The following is a 17,397-nucleotide window of genomic DNA, read 5'->3' as shown; positions in this document are numbered from 1 at the left end:
TTGCCAGAGATGGAGGGTTATGATCATCTCTCCTGCTTATGTGTTCCACAGCAGTGCCCCATCAGCACCAATAAACTTCCTCCCAGAGTGGTTTGGCTGCCAGCAATGAACATCACCAGGTCCATGGTGCACTGACTGAGATGCAGGCCAGGAACTGAGGGTACTTAACAACAAAAAGCCCCTTTAAAACAGAATTTGACTTGGTTGGTTTTGTTTGTTTGTTTTTTAACACAGGTTTTTTTCCCTAGTTAAGTGAAAAATATTTATTGTGAAATTCAGCTGAAATTCTCAGAAATTTATCTGCTAGCTTCACAACCCAAGTATTGCAACAGCAGAAACCTGAGAACGCAACTGATTTGTCATTACAAGAGTTGAGAGAAACAGAAACAGCAAATAGCACTACAAAAATGACAAGCAAAAATACGATTATTATTCTTTCAGTCTTAGTCATGTAAAGAGCAAGCAGAAGCATAGGTAAGGCAATTTCCCTTAGATGTGACTTATATTGATGGTGCTCTCCTATGAAATGCCTCTAAATTAACTCTTCTAACAAGATGTGGTCACTGGTATTACTTGTTACAGCACTGTGTCCTGTCAGCTTCAGCCCAATATTTCACATGGTGCCACTGGGGACAGTTTTATTTCAAATGAACAAATAAATTAAGCTCATTTCTGGTCTGGAATAGCTCTAATGTGCACAATCTACTATGTTCACAGCCTCAAACAAAATTACTGCTAAGGCAGCCTGCAGGTAAAGGGCCAAAGTAACTTCAGTTAGTCAGGAAAGAAATTAATTGGAATGAAAGTCCTTGATGTCATCACAGTGCTGCTGGGCTCTCAGAGAGATATCTGAACACTCTGCTGGGAACCTGTTCCCTGCAGACACCCACATCTGCAATTAAAAAGGGTTAATGATCATTCTGTGAATCTTCCTTAGCACTTACTGCTTCAGCATGATTTTTTTTTTTTCTTTTCTTTCTGGAAGCCAAAGGGATTTTTTTTTTTCTTTAGTATCATCAAGAACAGGAATAGAAACTTTGCAACAAGCTCAGAATGTTCTTTGGCTCAGCATATGGGAAAGAGATTTAGGGTTGGATTTCCTATTGCTTCACACTCACTCCTGCCTGCTAGCAGGGTAATGATTTTGTGGTCAGGCATTTTTCTTAATGAGCCATTGGTAAAACTGCCTGTTTCTCCCTAATTTACTGTTATATCTCCTCAGCTGGGTTCTGGAGGTAAACACTTCACCTTCGCGCACTGCCAGCTGCCAGGGAGACTCTGAACTCAAGTTCATCTTCTGAAAGACTCACTTTGCATTGTGAACAGAGAGAGCAGGGGGGTGAAGATGTTTATCACTTTCTGAGGGGTTTTATTACACTGTTTGGGATGGATGGTCTGGTTTCATGATTTTCTTGGCAACTGATCATAATCCTCTAACCTTCATAGTGATTAAATGATGAATATCCAGAAGCAGAGCAAAGTAAGGAAGCAAGTTGCCCCTTCAGAGTGGGAAAACAAGGCAGCATGGGGCTGCCAAGGGACTGGAGCCCATGTTGGAGCCAGGACTTGCACAAGAGCTCTCTGACAGAGGTCCTTGTGCACTGTGCCTCCCACTCATGCTGCTGCTGGAGCACTCTGTTCCCAGCAGCTGGTCTTGCAGCATTTTGTCATTGACTATAGAACTGTGCTAACCCCAGATATTAATAGCAGAGAGATGTCCCCTGCTTTCAGCTGTTCAGCTGTGTCCCTGGTTGTCTGGGAGTTGATTCCTGCATGCAGCTGGGGTATTGTCATTGCTCAGGTACTTCAGTCCATGAGTTTGATGCTGCAGGCTGACAGGGAAGGAGCAGCATGGTGGAGGCTTTGACCTGGTCTGGAATGAGAGGCCTGTCAGCAGAGGGGGAGATCTGGGTGTTCTGTGAATGAGAACGTCATGGCAAACACACATTTAGGTGCAGAATTCATCCAGTGCTGGCAGGTGTCCTGCTGGGTCCTGAAGCTGTTGGCACAGGAGGGGAATGCACATCTTCACTGGGGAGCAAGAAAGGGTGTGGGAGCTCTTATGGAATTAGGAGACCAAAAGGACCAAATGTTTTCTGAAATGACTCTGCAGGCTCTGTGGTAACTGTTTATTGGGCACTTTCCTGAAGCTAGTTGTGTATTTTACTGATGGGAAGCAATACTTGGATTCTCTGTACTTGGAGAAGCTGACCCACATTGTTCCTTTTGCCATGCACACCTCAGTGTGTCCAGCATCATCTCTGGCTGTGGATTCTAACTAACAACCCATGAGTAGAGCCTCACCTGAAAGTGAAACATCACCTTGCCTCTACAGGCAGGAAGAGGAAGATGCTGTGTAACTTGCCTGTTAATGCTTTCATTGTGGCTGCTGTGTCCTAGGAAGAAACAGATAAGAAACAGGAATTTGGCTGCACAGCAGCAAGTGTGGTGCTGATCCCAAGCCTGGGGTGGGAGACACCCTCATGGATGAAGTTCACTCTCCCCTCGTGTCGGGCAGCAGCAGCTCCCACTTCTCTCTGGACACCACTGGCACAAGGCACTGGCTGCCTTGCTTCTGAGAGTTTCCTAGTTTGGAAGCTGCAGTGGGCTGGAATGAGGAATTTTAGCTGACACAGGGATGCTTGGCTGCTCAGCTGGCCCTCTGCACTGCAGAGCTTAATTCTGTTCCATGTAAGAAAACAAAGGGGCTAAACACATTCTGCACAGCAAAACAAAGCTTTTAGGGCAGGCAGGCAGGCAACTGATCCTCCTCCTGCTACTACTATGGAAACATGTCAGAGCAGAAAACCTGTTGCCATGAGACTGTAAAAATAACCCTGCCATCACATTATGGAGACACGGACTGGCTGCACCACATGGCTTATGTAAGAGCAGCTCCAGCACTGGGATGTGGCACTGTGAGCTGCCTCCTGCTCCCAGGAGACAGGCAAGCTTCTGAAAAAGCTGCAGGCAAGACAGTTTGGGTAGTAAGTCTGTTATTTTTAGTCTGTGTATCTGAAATATAAGCCTGAAGTGGACAGAGACACATTAAGGGTATGTAATGTCAGCAGCAGAATTTTAAGTTACACCAGGCAATGGTAGTTGGGTTTTTTGGTTTAAAGAAATCACACCTTGGTTTTAAGGGGTCAGATACAGGGTATTTTTTGGAACTTTATGTAATTTGAAGTGTGTTGGAACTGGCCAGGGCAGGAGAAGGCCTTGCTAAGTTGGAAGGTGGTCAGGGAGCCAGGGAAATGGTGGTGCTGTGTTTGATGTTGTCATGGCTGGGAAAAAGGAAAGAGAGCAAGGGACCACACCCAGGAGCCAGGCCCAGCTCTGTTGCTCATGCAAGATTTGGTAGAATAGGTGAGCAGCCTCAGGGCTGGAGAAAGGACAACAGCCATGTTTACCGTTCTGAAACTCTGCCCAGAAATATCTCTACAGAAGATGAAAAAATTAAGGGCTTGGCTGGACCCAGACACTTCCCTGTATGGAGGAAAAAAACCAAACTCACTGTGCAGTCATGTACTAGTAATCACTAATTTTTTAAAAAACGTATGCTCTTGACCAAGTTAAGCACTTGGGGGAGCACAGAAAACAGCAAATTTTAAACCTTTGCAGAAACTACTACTAGTTACATCAATTGTCCTTTTACTACAAGACAAACTCAGCGACTATTCCTGCTCAGCCCTCCTCAGGCTGCTTTTTAAAACATACCCAAGTTTTATCCCTTCATCCAGTCCTGAAAGCCTCATTTCTGTCGTCTCCTGCCTTCCAACAGTGGAACATGTTTTCCCAGCAAGACTGAAAGGATGCTGTCTCCTCCTGCTCCTCCCTACACATCCTTAGAGATTCCTGACGTGCCTCAGATGTACAGCTTTGCTTTGTTTGAATGCCACGGGCGTGCACAACTCCTCTTCTGTGCTTCAGGCATGTGGAGGATTCCCAATCCCTCCTACTCCTGTTCCTAGCGTGACAAAGGAGCAGCTCTGAAGCCGAACCCCAGAAGCCTTCACATAAACCCCCGACAAGGAACACACACACGGAGTCAGGAATGTCCCACTGCTCTGATTTTAATGATCCCACTTCCACCCCAGCCGTGGGCCTTTGCCCAGCACTGTGTCAAGATCCAGCACAGAGCAGGAAAGGGTTTGTGGTCCAAAGAAACTGCAGAGCTGCAGCTGAGGAGCCAAACAATTCCCAGGGCCCTCACCTGGGTGGGCTCTGGACACACCAACGTCCTGCAAATCCCAAGGGCTGTGGCTACTGCAACGTGAGCCCGCAGTGACAGCCAAACACGCAGTGACAACGGCACGGCCACCTCAGCCCTCCAGGATGCGGCTGATGAGCTTCATTTCCTCAGCAGACATGGGATTCAGGTTAAACCCTTTCAGCTCAGGCTTACCTGAGAAAACACATTGAAAACATTGGGATTTTGTCACCAAAGAAGTGCAGCTGTTCATGGTAAACTCGAGAGGGGCTGTGGGGAGGGCAGGGACAGCCCTGGAAGCTGAAGTGGGGCCACCCCAGCACAGGGTCGCAGGGGGTTTAGGGTGCTGCTGGGTGACAGCTCCACACAGAGACAGACAACGCTGCTGGGACAGGGAGGGAACTGCAAAACCAGTGGAAAAGAGGCTGCAGGAACACATGGAACTAAGGAATCTCCTGATACACGAGTCAGCTCCCAGGCACTGAGCAGGTTCCAGTGGGAGAGTTTACCTTGAGCTTCATAGAGGCGGTTGACCTTCACCCGCAGCTCTTTCCGGAGGTTGTTTATCTCCTCATCCAGCTCTTCCTGGTCTGGGATAAGAGGCGGGAGTGAGGAGGACTGCGGTGGGCTCTGGGATGAAGGCTCCATTTCCCACGGGACAGAACTCAGGCACAGGGGAGTCCCACCCGGCCTCCACCACCCCCGGGGCCGAGCAGCTTCCACAAGTGCTTCCCAAGGCACAGCGCGGGCCAGAATCAGCCCCTCGAGAGGTTCTGGGCACCTCAAACCCATCCCTGGACACAAGTCCGTTAATTGAGCCAACGTCTTGTTAATTATGGTGCTGATTAAAACACTTATAACTGCACGGAGCCCCCGGGGTGAGCTCACCCTGCTGCAGCATCTCCCGGGTCTTCGCCTTCGGCAGCTCGATGAACATGCCCCCGAAGCAGACCATGGCCTTCTCTGCGGGAGAGGGGGAACGGAAGGGAACGGAAGGGAACGGAAGGGAAGCGGCTGTCAGCGGAGCCGTTCCCCGACCCGCGTCCACGAGGTCACGGTGGGCGCAGCCAGCCCGGCCTCACCGTCGGGCTCCGGGTCCTTATGCAGCGCCCGCAGGGCCTCGCGGTTGCGGTTCCGCTTCACGTCCAGGTCCACGATCTGCAACGGGAGCGAGAGAGGCAGGAGCGGCCGGGACTCGGGGCTACCGGCGGCGGGACAGAGCGGGGAGGCCCGCCGGAGCTGGGCCGTACCTGCTGCCGTGCCGCCAGCACGTCCTCGGCCAGCTCCTCCACCTCGGCCAGGTAGCGCAGCACGAAGGCCGGGTCCCGGGCCATGGCGGGGCCGAGCGGGGCCGCCACCGGGGGCCGCTCCGGGTCCGCCGCCGTTCGACTCCGGGCCGCAGCCGCAGCCGAGCGGGCGGGTTCCGCGGCGGGAGGGGCCGGGCTCAGCGCGCCCTCTCGCGGCCGCCGCCGGGAGCGCCGCCCGGTTCGGGCCCGCGGGGGGTCGCGGCGGGGACCGAGCGGGGCTGCGAACAGGCGAGGCCGGGGGCGCGAGAGCGGCCGTGAATGGCCGTGGGCTGGGAAGGACGTGCCCGGTGCCAGCGTGGGATCTCGTCCGTAGTGCGGACTGACGGCGCCGGGGCTGGCTCCGGGCCGCCTCTGTGCCCACGGGACTCCCCGCCCGGCCAAAGGATGGAGGGTTCAGTGTGGCCGTGTGGCGCTGAGCCCCTGAGTGGCGGTCCTGGCCCCGCAGCCGGCCCCCGACCCACCCCGCTCGGCACAGCCCTGAGGGACAGGGGCTGAGAGCCCTGCCTCGCCTGGTCCCCTTGTGTGTGAATTATTTATCACTTTTCACAGCCCATCCCCTCGCCCCCAGCACCACCGTCTGTCTCCTCTTCCTCGCTGCTTCCCAGCACGGTGCCGCTGTTGGCAGCTGGGCCCTTGGAGCAGCAGGTGACCTCTCTGTCATCCCAGAAAGCAATAAAGGGCACTCAAAGCGCGGGGCGATTAGCTCAGGTTTCCTTTCGTGCAGCTGGTGGCTCATCTGTAGCTCAGCGTCCAGGACCTGCCATCTCCAGGGACCGGAGCCAATTGTGGTCCCGGCAGCTTGACTCACCCTCAGCCAGCCCTGGTGCCCCCCAGTCTGTGTCAGGCAAGGGCTGGTCCCGGGAATGCTCTGGCAGGGGACCATATCCATCTGCTGCCCTGAACGACCCTGCCTGCAGGAAGGCAAATATGTTGCTCCTCAAAACTCTTTTTATCCCTTTCTTTCTGCCCCACCCAGCCATGAGCAAGAGGAGCTGGAAAAATGGGGTGTGGGAGATGCAGAGAGACACAGCACTGGTGATGAGGACTGGCAGACCCTCACCGTGTGCACTCTGCAATGGGAAAGGGGCCCCAGGAGCACACCCAGGGCTGGTGGGTAACGGGGGACACAGGTTCTCATGTCCCATGTCCCTTCTCTGGACAGAGCCCTGAAACAGCATCTCAAGTTTCTCAATGCAGCCCTGTCCCCAGCTGTCCATCTCTGCCACCCTGGCTGTGCCACACAGCTGCTGCTTACCTGGTGATGGTGAGGGGACCTCTGATCTGGTTTAGATCAGTGCTTTGAAGGGAGGGAGCCTCAAGAACCTGCCTGAAGCAGCAAACAGGGGCCGGGGAGAGGAGAAGCCCCAGCACTTGGGGGCCCTGGCACATGCACTTCGTGAAACTCATTTGACAAGGAGCTCCCCAAAGGTGGTGACCCCAGTGCTGTGGCCCCTCTGCGCTGCCAGAGATGAGGACCACAGGGGACGGGGATGGAGGGAGTGAGGCAGCAGCTGGCTGGTGGTCACCACACTTCTGTGGGCAAATAATCCCTTAAGGGAGATTACCCAGATCGGAAGATTACTGGCCCTAATCCCATAAGGTCATTTGTTTCAGTTAACTGAGATCTCTCTCTGTGGCAGCATCGAATGAAGTACGGCAGCTTCAGGGGAGCAGTGGGAGCCAGTGCTAGGGCACACACAGGCACTCCAGGCTGGGAATAATCCACACTCAGGTTAGATTCCTTCCTGACATCAACCAGAAAATGTACTGGGATTGGGGCTGGATGCCAATGCTGGGAAATGCTCATTTGTCGGTGGGAGCAGCTGGCTGGAGATCTGAAAAAGCAGGAAGGAGGGAGGGCTTTCAGAGTCTGGGCAGGAGGAATGGAGATGGGGATGGGGATGGGGAAGGGGAAGGGGAAGGGGCTGGGAAGGGGATGGGATGAGATGTGGCATGGGAACAGGGATGGGAGCAGGCTGACTGTGTCCTGGCAGCAGTGGAAGGAAGCGGTGACTCTGGGGTTGCCAATGACAGTGCAGTGAAGGCAGGGTTTTGCCAGGAATGTTGGGCTGCATGGAAGGGCGGGGGCTGCTCTCCCTGGGAAGGTGGGGTCCAGCTCAGCACAGGCATGGGGGAAGCACAGCTGAGGGATTGCCAAGCCATGGGCATCTGGAAAACATTTTCAGGGCAGTGAGAAGTAGCTGGTGCTGCACTCTGCGGCCTCTCCCCAGCCAAGCTCTGAGCCAGCCACAAATCATCATGGATTTCTCCTCCTGGAGCCAGTGCCAGGGGCAGACATTCTGCTTGGAAGCTGGACTCAGACTGGAACCAGAGGTCCATTTGGACCAGTTCCCCTGGGAAGTGGGCAGTCAGAGGAAGCAGCCACCCGCCCGCTGCCGGGAGCTGCTTTGCTTTGCTGTGTGTTTTGTGGAAAGAGCAGGTTTGGTTTCATCATGTTCCTTTTTCTTCCTTGCAGCCCTTTTCTGTATGCAGCCAGAAACCCTCCCTGCCTGCTGGCAGCTGCACAGGAAGCTTCAGGGATGTTTATAAGGTTTTTTTTCTCTCTTCTCTTTTCATGTGGCTGCTGGGGCCTGTTGTTAAGATAAATCAGACTTCAAACCACGGTCTCCATGTTCTCAGGCTGTGGATCTTTAACTGCTGCTTCAGAGGGGGTGTTTCAGGGTCAGGGGAGAAAGGTGGGTCTGTCTCTCCCTGATTTCCAAATCCCCTCTCCCTGGTGCTGTGCCCACTGTCATGGTAACGTGGTCTGTGCTCCATCACCCAGCCAAGACAGAGTGTCCCCAGGGACCAAGCCCAAAGAGGTCTGGAGTGGCCAAATGTTGATAGGGGCTCTGGCCAGTGGACTCCATTCTTGGAAGGGGCCCTGCCCTGCCTGGTTGTTGATGAAAGGCTGCTTTCTTCAGGCTTTGGGATGCTGGGAGCATCCCCTCCCCCAGGCAGGCATTTGTGGAGGGGATCTGTCAGGAGCATCTCAAGGTGAGGTGTTTCATTATCAATGCTAATACATGCAGCACGGGGAGAGCCTTGCCGAGGGCCCGGCGGCTCCCTTGTGCTGAGTAACATCTTCACCCCCTGGATTTCATCCCAGGAATGCAGGCTTACCCCACCCTCGGTTTGTGCTCATCCCTCTGGGCACCCTGCAAGGCAGAATTTGGAAGTTAGCTGTGTTCCCCGGGATCAGACACGCCCCCCCTCTCAATGTGGCACAGTGTGCTGACCACGGGCCAGGCTCCAGCCAGGCTCCTCCGCAGGCCGACGCACCAGGCTGAGCCTCGGGGGCTGAGCCGCAGAGCCAGAGCCCGGCCCCGTGGGCTGGGGGCTGGGGCTGCCTCCAGGAGGCAGCTGCCTGTATGCAGTCACCCTCCCTGGAGACCCGCCACAAAGGACAGAAAGCCCTTTCCCTCGCAGCCCTTTCCCCCCCCAGCAGTGCCAGGGATGCCGGCACAGCGCTGCTCCTCCTTTGAGCGCGTGTCCCGGGGTGCGGCCCCTCGCTCTGCCATTGTGTCCGAACTCCCGCGGGCAAGAAGCGGAGGAGAGGTGGAGCGGCAGAGCAGGGCAGCATCAGGGCTCTTGTGCACCCAAGGCTCCAGTGCCCTCGGTACTTCACTTTCAGGGACATTCCCAAGGCTGGGGAATAACATATGTAACTCTTTCACGAGTTTCATTTCGGTAACAACAAAAGCCTACTCCCAAATCCCCATCTTTGGTCTTCTCAAAGAGGATACAACTTCTTCGAGCAGCCTGGTCTAGTGGAAGATGTCCCTGCCCTTGGCAAGGGGTTGGCACAAATTGATCTTTGAGGTCCCTTCTAACCCAAACCATCCTACGATGATTCCATGACTCTCCCTCCAAAGCAGGGCTCAGGTCCAGCCCAGCCAGTCCCTGCCGGGTCTCTCTCTGGCTGCATCGGGCAGGGTTTTGGTGGTCTGTGGTCCTGTCTCAGCCCAAGGGAAGAAGAGGCACCCACATCTCCACCCACCCGGACCTCGGCCCAAGCCTGTACCCACGGGCAGGGTCTTGCCTGGGCTGAGCCTCGGGGCTGGGGGGCCGCGGGGCCCAGGATCTTCCCGGGAAGCTCCGGTACTCGGTGGGCTGGGAAGGGGTGGTCGGACAGCACGGACAACGTGGTTCCGCCGGGACGGGGTGGGGCGCACCGTGCGGGGCTCGGCGGGTCCGGGCGGTCCTTGCCGGCGGGGACCCGGGGGGTGGGGGCCGCTCGGGGGAGGGGCCGGTTGCCCTTCCCAGCGCGGGGCGGCGCCCAGCGGCACCGAGCGCTCCTCCGGGACCCCGCGGCGCCGGCGGGGGGGCGGCTGCCCCTTCCGGCGGGGGAGCGGCGGGACCCGCCGGGCGCTCCCGGCGCCGGGCGGGGGGGAGCCGGTGTCGGCGGGCGCGGGGCGAGGCCGGCGGGGGCGGGCGCTGCCGGGGCGGGCTCCATCCCTCCGGAAGTCTCTCCCGCTCCCTCCTTTCTCCTCCTTTCCCCCGACAACATGGCCGCGAAGTCGGACGGCGGCGGCGGCGGCCCGGCCGTGCTGCTGGAGAGCCCCGAGGACGGCGGCGGGCGGCGGGAGGCGGGCGCGGAGCCCCCGGCGCGGCGGGTACCGGCTGCGGGACGGGTGCTGGGTGTTCTGCGCGCTCCTCGTCTGCTTCGCGGACGGTGCCTCGGACCTGTGGCTGGCGGCCCATTACTACGTGCGGGGGCAGCGCTGGTGGTTCGGGCTGACGCTGCTGTTCGTGCTGCTGCCCTCGCTCGTGGTGCAGATGCTCAGCCTCAGGTGGTTCGTCTACGACTTCGCCGCCAGCACCAAGGACAGCGGCGGCGGCACCAAGGACAGCGGCCCCCGCGGCTGCTGCCGCCTCTGCGTCTGGCTGCTGCAGGGCCTGATCCACCTGCTGCAGCTGGGGCAGGTCTGGAGGTACGGGGGTACCCGGGGCGTGGGGGTGCCTAGGGGGTGGGGGCACAGCGGGGATGCAGCGGCTGCAGGGCCTGATTCACCTGCTGCTGCTGGGGCAGGTCTGGCTGTATGGGAAGCTATGGGAGTACAGGGGGCATGGGGGTATCGGGGTGATAGGGGTGTGAGGGGATGGGGATGCTTCTGGGCTTGACACACCTGCTGCAGCTGGGGCAGGTCTGGAGGTACGAGGGTACCTGGGGGTGAGGGTACAGGGGGCTGGGATGGGACTGCTGCAGGGCCTGATCCACCTGCTAAAGCTCAGGCAGGGCTGGAGGTACAGCGGGAGGGGGGCACATGGGGGTCATGGAGCCAGGCGGGGCCTGGAGGGAGCGGCACAGTGCAGCAGGGACATGGGTGGGGATAACAGCATGGAGACTTCAGGAGGGGCTGGCAGGGCATGGGGAAATGGGTGGGGATGGAGAGGTGAAGAAGGGGCCCAGACAGCTGGGGGAGGCACAGGGATCAATCTCTCTGCAGCCCCAGAAAGATGGGTGGTAGAGAAGAGCTCTCAGCCATGGGCACAGGGGAGTTTGGGTAGCAGCTGTGGGTGTGGGTAGGAGCTGTGGGTGTGGGTGAGGAGCCGCAGCCCAGCTCGGTGCCACAGCCTTACCATCCCTGCTGCCAGGTGGTGCTGGGCCTGGTGGGGACTTGCCTAGCCATGGCAGTATGGTCCTGGGGGTGTGAAGTGATTATGCTGGGCCCTGAACACCTCGAGGCTCCTGTCCTGATCTCACTTGTATTTGTGGAGTGGTGGGCAAGGAGGTGCTGGTGGTTCCCAGCCTGTTCAGTCTCTGTTGCTGCCCCATGGCAGTCCTGAGGACATGCTGGTGGTGTGGGCAGGGCAAGCAGCAGACATACAGGCTGGGACAGCTCAAGGCCCTTCATCCTCCTCTCTGCAGACCCCCCAGCTGCACAAGGTGATGTTTTCTTGGCACCTTCCTCCTCTGTGCCGCAGACCCAGCCCCACACCCTCCCAGCTCCAACCCCACGCGCTGGGGGAGAGCCGGGTGCTGGCACCGAGCGGCTCTCGAGGAGCTGGTGCCGGGAGGGCAGACAAAGGCAATGCCCGGAACAATGCGTGGAGCCAGCAGCACTCCCCGCTCGGGTTTCCATCCTGTTTCCCCTCCCAGGTGCTGTAGTAGAGGCTCTTTGCTCGTTCCCTCTTGGTGTTTGCATGTTCATTCCTCTGCTGCTCCTTCTGGGATGCTCCGGGCTGTTTAACTTTGTTTGACAGCCGTGCTCAGCACACCTGCCAGCACACCTGCCCTCCCCCATCCCCCTGACCGTGGGGCCACTCTCAGGGTACTCTGGCTGCAGGGTGGGTGCAAAACCTGCTTTGGTGTGCGAGGGGAGCTGGTGAGGGAGAGGACAGGAACTCTCTGGCCCTGCCTGCAGCTGGCATGAGCCTGACACACCTGATTCCGTCCCAAGCTGGAGCTGAGCCGCAGCCGGGGGCTTTGCTCCTGGGGGTGTCAGTCCCGCTCTTGGATCGGCTGCGCCATGGAGACTCCTAAGCCAATTAAAGCGGTAACTCTCAGCACTCACCCTCCAGGACATGTTGGTCTCAAGCAGCAGCTGAGGCTCTTTCTAATCTCTGGATTTGGGATTAGTTCGGGTGACCAGTTAAATGCAGTTTGTTAAACCCATTAGTGGGGTTGGATCCGGTGCAGGAGGATGTGGCAGTTAGAGAAGGCTTGGATAAATGCTGCAGGTGAAAGAAAGGATTTTTCCTGGTCAGAGCACTGTGCCCCTTGCCAAACATCTCCCCCTTCCTGATTTACCTGCCTCCTCCCTGACTTCTGCAGATGTTACCTCTACCAATATCACTGCACAGTGCCGAGCCACACCTTTGATAAAGACCCCCAGTCCCCAAAAAGAAAGCTACTTCCCACTGCAAAAGCAGCTCTGAGCACTGGCTCTGTGGTTATCCCTAATTAAAGCTGTTGAAGTTTGCTGTCGCTGGTATGTTCATGGTGCACATGCACAAGCTCCATCACGGGTGGTCTCTGGAGATGCTGCCGGTGGCATGACCATGTGCCCGTGTAAGCAGCAGCAGCATGGGCCTGTCCCCAGCTGGTTCCACACCACCACTGTGCTTCTGGGCCATGCTTGGGTGGTTTTGCAGCTCAGGAATTGTTTTCCGCTCACAAAGTCCTCAGCTTCTTCACCAAAGCAGCTATGCAGGGCAGGGGTGCTGCACATGCCAGTGTGCCTCCTGCCCAGAAGTGTGTCAGGGTCCCCTGCCACCTCCGTGGGCTGGCAGCTGGCCAGAGTGTGCTGCAGGTCCCACTGGGCTGGGGACAGCCCTATCTGTGCCTGTGTCTGTGTTAGCTCAGGGTCACACAGGGTTTGGCTGCCTGGGGTCACTGGGGCCAGTCTGGCCATTCCCTCTCTTCCTGAAATCTCCCATCAGCCTGTGTACCCCAATCCTCTGCTGGCTTGGGGACCCAGTGCCACCCCTCAGTCCTGGTGCCAGTCTGGTAGTAGTGCAGGAGGGCAAGGTCATCCTGGGTGGGCTCATGAGGGGTGGCAGAGCTGCAACCTGCAGGTTTCCCCACCACTCTGCTCTCTAGAGCTTTGCTCTGTCTGTGTGGGGGCAGGAGCCCTCCCAGTGCTTGGGGCCCCCAGCTTCGGGGTCATCTTGTCCTGCTGCAGGACCCAGTGCTGGCAGTTCCCACCTGGCCCCGGTGCAAAGGACAAGGGGTTTTTAGGGCCAGACAAAACCTTTCCCTGAGCACAGGTGCCCTCAGGTACTTCCATCTGCCCCGAGTAGCCAGGGCATCTTGGGCTGTGGGGCTGGTGGGACACAGTGAGTGCAGTGACATTGGCACATGTGCAGCTCTCCCTGATGGCCTGACTTGGTAGGATGTGTAAGGGATTAAAATGGCTGTAACAGAGAAGCAATTTTCTCCTTGTTTAAATACAGGATTAAGGGATGAGATCCCAAATTATCTTCTAGGAAAATCACACTTCCTATTGCTCACTCTGGGACCAGAGGGTCCCTCATCCTTTTCTGTCTGAGGATGATGATTAGGGGATTTGTTTGTAACCAGAGTGGGGCTTTTCTCCTCATTCATTTTTTTTCAACACCTGAAAACTGGGCTCAGTAGTTGGGAGCTGGGGGCAAACAGTGACACTGGTGACAAATCCAGCTTGTCACCAGTAGTGGGGCTCTGACAAAACCAGTGCCCAACCAAGCCACCACCTTCCTGCTGCAGGGTTTTTGTTAGATCACTCTTTGCAATACAAAGGAGGGAGCAATTAGCCCTGAGAGCTCTCGCTGTCGGTTTCTGCCTCATCATCAGTTTTTTTGAAAATTAAATGATTTTTTTTTCAAGTGATTGATTCTGTGTTTCCCGTGCAGCTGCCGTGGCGCAGGGCTGGGGAGTGCCCGCCGTGCTGGCAGCGCCGGGATCACTCGCTGGGCTGAAACACCACGGGATGATCAAATGCAGAACAAATAAGAATCAACATTTCATTCGGGCGAGTTGATGGGAGATGAAATCTCGTTTTAATGAGACTTACGGAGCTGGCAGACAGAGGCATAATTGTGCCCTTGCTGAAAGCTAGGGAGGCCATGGGTCACTTGTTGAGCAGTGCAGGACCCAGGGCTGGGGCTCTGGAGTGTATGTGCGGGGGCTGCTCTGTGCCATGGACAGTGGGATCACTGATGAGCCCAATTACCAAGACTAATTACAGGGACAGGATGAGGTCACCAGCTCCCAAGCCTGGTTCATGCATGGGTGCCCTGGGACAGCAGTGGCCAAAGCCCTACAGCAGCCAGGGCTTTGCATTGATTCCCCTGTTTTTTCCCCCTATGCTGTGCCTTCCACCCCTGGGCTGCCCACCGGTTTGCTCCCCACCAGAGAGGAGGGTCCTTCACCGGGCCCTTCTGAAGGGCTGTGGCCCTGGTGGTGCCACAATGGCAGCACTGGCCTGGCTGCCGTGAGCAGGTGGCACTGGGATGCAGATCTGTGCCAGGAGCCAGGAGCCAGGTGGCCACAGCCTCTCCCCACCCCAAGCAGTGAGGGACAGGCTGCAGCAAAGGCTAAAATTAGGTGCTGCCCCGGAGGTGGAGGTTAAAACGTCACTTTGACACCAGCACAGAGAAGCCAGTGAGAGCTGGGAGTGGGGCTGTCAGGGCAGAGCAGATGGCAGCCGTGTCCTGAGGGCTCGGTGGCCCCAGCTGATGGCCCTCACTGTGCTCTCCGGGCTGTGCAGCCCCGGGGGTGGGAGCACTCTGCTGTCCCTGCAGCGGGAGCAGGGCTGGCTCCTGCCTCCTCCTGCTGACGGATGAGCTGAAAGTGCTGCGATCAGGTTTTCTGCCATGCTCTGGGCTGATGGAGTTGTCTGGCAGCACATTCTGGAGCTGATGGAGAAGCTGTTGCTCTGCCAGAGGATTTTATTCTCTGGGAGGAATCTGTGGCCTGATGTCCTCCTGCTGCACCTGTTTTCCTCCTCACCCAGCTCCTCCTCCTTGCCAGCAGAGCCCTGGCTGTGGTGCAGGCAGGACTGCCCGGGAAAGCCCTGCCTGGCCAGCCCTGTGTCCCCTCCTGTGGTGCCAGATCTGGCCCGGTGCCGTGGGGAGGGTCCCTGGTGGCGGTGACTCAGCCGGGCGTGCGTCGGTGCCACGCACACCTCCCCTGACCCCCGGCCGACGACCAGATGGCCAGGGCCAGCGTGTGGCTGCACCCACAGCCCTGCCAAGAGCCCAGGCAACACCGGCATGAGCTCCAGGAGCTTCCTGTGGGCAGCACGGCACAACCAGCTGGTTCCTCCATCCTGGCCGGGGCAGGAGGAAGCAGGGTGGGCACTGCGCCAGCTGGGACCAAAATATCCCTTTTGAGAAGCAGCCGGATGTGGTGCTGGGTTGGGGCAGCCTGAATCCATGGGTGGCCGGAAAGTGAAGCTGGGGATGGGATCCCTGGCTGGGGGAAGCCAGACCCTGCATGGGTGGTTAAGGATGAGTAGGGGATGGATGGGTAGGCAGTGTATGGCTGGGTGGGCAGCGTGGTGATAGCCTGGGGTTCTGGGGTTCTGAGCTGGCTTTGCACAAGCTGCCCCTTCCCAAACTGGAACCCTGGCCTGGGACAGGGATGCGTTCGTCATTGCTGCTGCCCTGCAGCTCCAGGCACCCCTGGCCTAGGGGGCATTCCATGGTCCCAAATCAGCAGGAACAGGTGGGTAGGAGTCACAGGGCATTGCCTGGAGTGGACAGAGTGGGGTGAGCTCACCTGGCAGCGTGGGCTGATCTCACCCTTCCCCTGCCTCGCACAGGTACCTCCGCACGCTGTACCTGGGGCTGCAGAGCCGGTGGCAGGCCGAGCACCGCCGCCGCCACTTCTACTGGCGGATGATGTTCGAGAGCGCAGACATCAGCATGCTGCGGCTGCTGGAGGCCTTCCTCAAGAGCGCGCCCCAGCTCGTGCTGCAGCTCAGCATCATGGTGCAGCAGAACAGCATCGAGCCGTTGCAGGGTAAGGGACTGTGCTGGCAGGGGACAGGGTGGGGGGAGGGAGGTCCCTGGCTTCTGTGGGCTCTCATGGCGCTCCCTGCAGGACTCTCAGCCTCAGCCTCTCTGGTCTCGCTGGCCTGGATGATCGCGTCCTACCAGAAAGTGCTGCGGGACTCGCGGGAGGACAAGATGCCCATGTCCTACAAGGGCGCCGTGGTGCAGATCCTCTGGCACCTCTTCACCATCGCCGCCCGTGCCATCGCCTTTGCCCTCTTCGCCTCCGTGTTCCAGCTCTACTTCGGCATCTTCATCGTCACCCACTGGTGCATCATGACCTTCTGGATCATCCAGGGTGAGACGGATTTCTGCATGTCCAAGTGGGAGGAGATCATCTACAACATGGTGGTGGGCATCATCTACATCTTCTGCTGGTTCAACGTCAAGGAGGGACGGAGCCGTTACCGCATGTGCATCTACTACATCATCACGCTGTCAGAGAACGCCGCCCTCACCATCCTCTGGTTCCTGTACTACGACCGCAAGGCCACCTCCGACTTCAACGCCTTAATCCTCGTCTGCGTGGTTAGCTCCAGCTTCGCCCTCGGCATCTTCTTCATGTTCATCTACTACTGCCTCTTGCACCCCAACGGCCCCATCTTCAGCCACCGCTCCGTGGGCTGCATCTTCCGGCAGGAGCCACCCCCGGTGCCGGTGTCCCCCGTGGAAGCCGTCACCAGCCCCCCGCGCTCGCTGCCGCGGACTACAGGGGGGGAGCGGGACGGGGCGCCGGGGGAGCGGGACAGCTGCGTGCCCGTCTTCCAGGTGAGACCCTGTGCCCCGCCGGCGCCGGCCGCCCGCGCCCCGCGGACAGAGGGGCCCGTCATCCGCATTGACCTGCCCAGGAAGAAGTACCCGGCCTGGGATGCCCACTTCATCGACCGGCGCCTCCGGAAGACCATCCTGGCGCTGGAGTACGCGTCGCCCACCACCCCCCGCCTGCAGTACCGCACCCCCGGCGCCCCGCAGGAGGTGCTGGAGTACGAGACCACCGTGTAGGTTGCGGGGCGTGAGGCTGCGGCGGGAGCGCCGGTGCCACCAGGCCACCCTGTGTCTCCAGAGCTGTTTGCCTTCCTTCGGGTTTGCCGGCGCTGCCGTGTCGCCATGCCAAGCATCTCGTGGGCGGTGGCCGGGGAGGTCTCTTGGTGCTATCCCCTCCCCGCGCTGCCTTTCCGCAGTCCAGACCCGTCCCACCCGACGGCGGCCGCCCCCACACTCTCCAGGGCTCGTCCTTGCCAAAATACCTCACCGGTGCCTGAGCCCAGGCGGTGGGTGCTGTGGCCCGTATCAGTGGTGCACGATGGGGACCGGGGGCACCCTGGGATGGGGGCTGGCAGCTGCCAGAGGCACGGTGGGGCACGGTGGGGCACGGTGGGCAGCACACGGGAACAGAGG

The 17,397-nt window shown here is 58.1% G+C and overlaps 2 protein-coding genes and 1 long non-coding RNA gene across 3 annotated transcripts; 2 read left to right on the top strand and 1 right to left on the bottom strand.

Annotated features, from left to right (window-relative positions):
• Positions 1–4,055: 4,055 nt before the first annotated feature.
• Positions 4,056–5,630, bottom strand: PDRG1 (p53 and DNA damage regulated 1). Its single transcript, XM_053992625.1, has 5 exons — positions 5,461–5,630; positions 5,293–5,368; positions 5,099–5,173; positions 4,720–4,800; positions 4,056–4,405 (listed from the first exon to the last, which is right to left on the bottom strand). The coding sequence occupies exons 1-5, from the start codon at positions 5,542–5,544 to the stop codon at positions 4,323–4,325; spliced, it is 399 nt and encodes a 132-aa protein (XP_053848600.1). The 5' UTR covers positions 5,545–5,630; the 3' UTR covers positions 4,056–4,322.
• LOC128815700 (uncharacterized) lies at positions 5,420–8,144 on the top strand. Its single transcript, XR_008439707.1, has 3 exons — positions 5,420–5,511; positions 7,158–7,249; positions 7,994–8,144. It is a non-coding gene; the product is annotated as an uncharacterized LOC128815700 (long non-coding RNA).
• A 1,881-nt stretch (positions 8,145–10,025) lies between these two features.
• XKR7 (XK related 7) lies at positions 10,026–17,397 on the top strand. The gene is given in 4 exon segments (XM_053992626.1): positions 10,026–10,133; positions 10,135–10,451; positions 15,768–15,967; positions 16,049–17,397. Coding segments are annotated over 4 exon segments (1,578 nt in total). The 3' UTR covers positions 17,002–17,397.

This window comes from Vidua macroura, chromosome 17 (assembly GCF_024509145.1).
Source record: "Vidua macroura isolate BioBank_ID:100142 chromosome 17, ASM2450914v1, whole genome shotgun sequence".
Classification (NCBI taxonomy): Eukaryota; Metazoa; Chordata; class Aves; order Passeriformes; family Viduidae; genus Vidua; species Vidua macroura.
The sequence above is the reverse complement of the archived record's forward strand: the minus strand, read 5'-3'. Positions and strand labels throughout refer to the sequence as shown.

Bases quoted from the DNA above. Each gene is read 5' to 3' on its own strand.
- PDRG1 (XM_053992625.1), bottom strand. From the start codon at position 5,544: ATGGCCCGGGACCCGGCCTTCGTGCTGCGCTACCTGGCCGAGGTGGAG. The intron at 5,369-5,460 runs GTACGGCCCAGC...CTCCCGTTGCAG, and splicing joins TGCTGGCGGCACGGCAGCAG to ATCGTGGACCTGGACGTGAA. The intron at 4,406-4,719 runs GTAAACTCTCCC...GTGTTTTCTCAG, and splicing joins CCGCCTCTATGAAGCTCAAG to GTAAGCCTGAGCTGAAAGGG.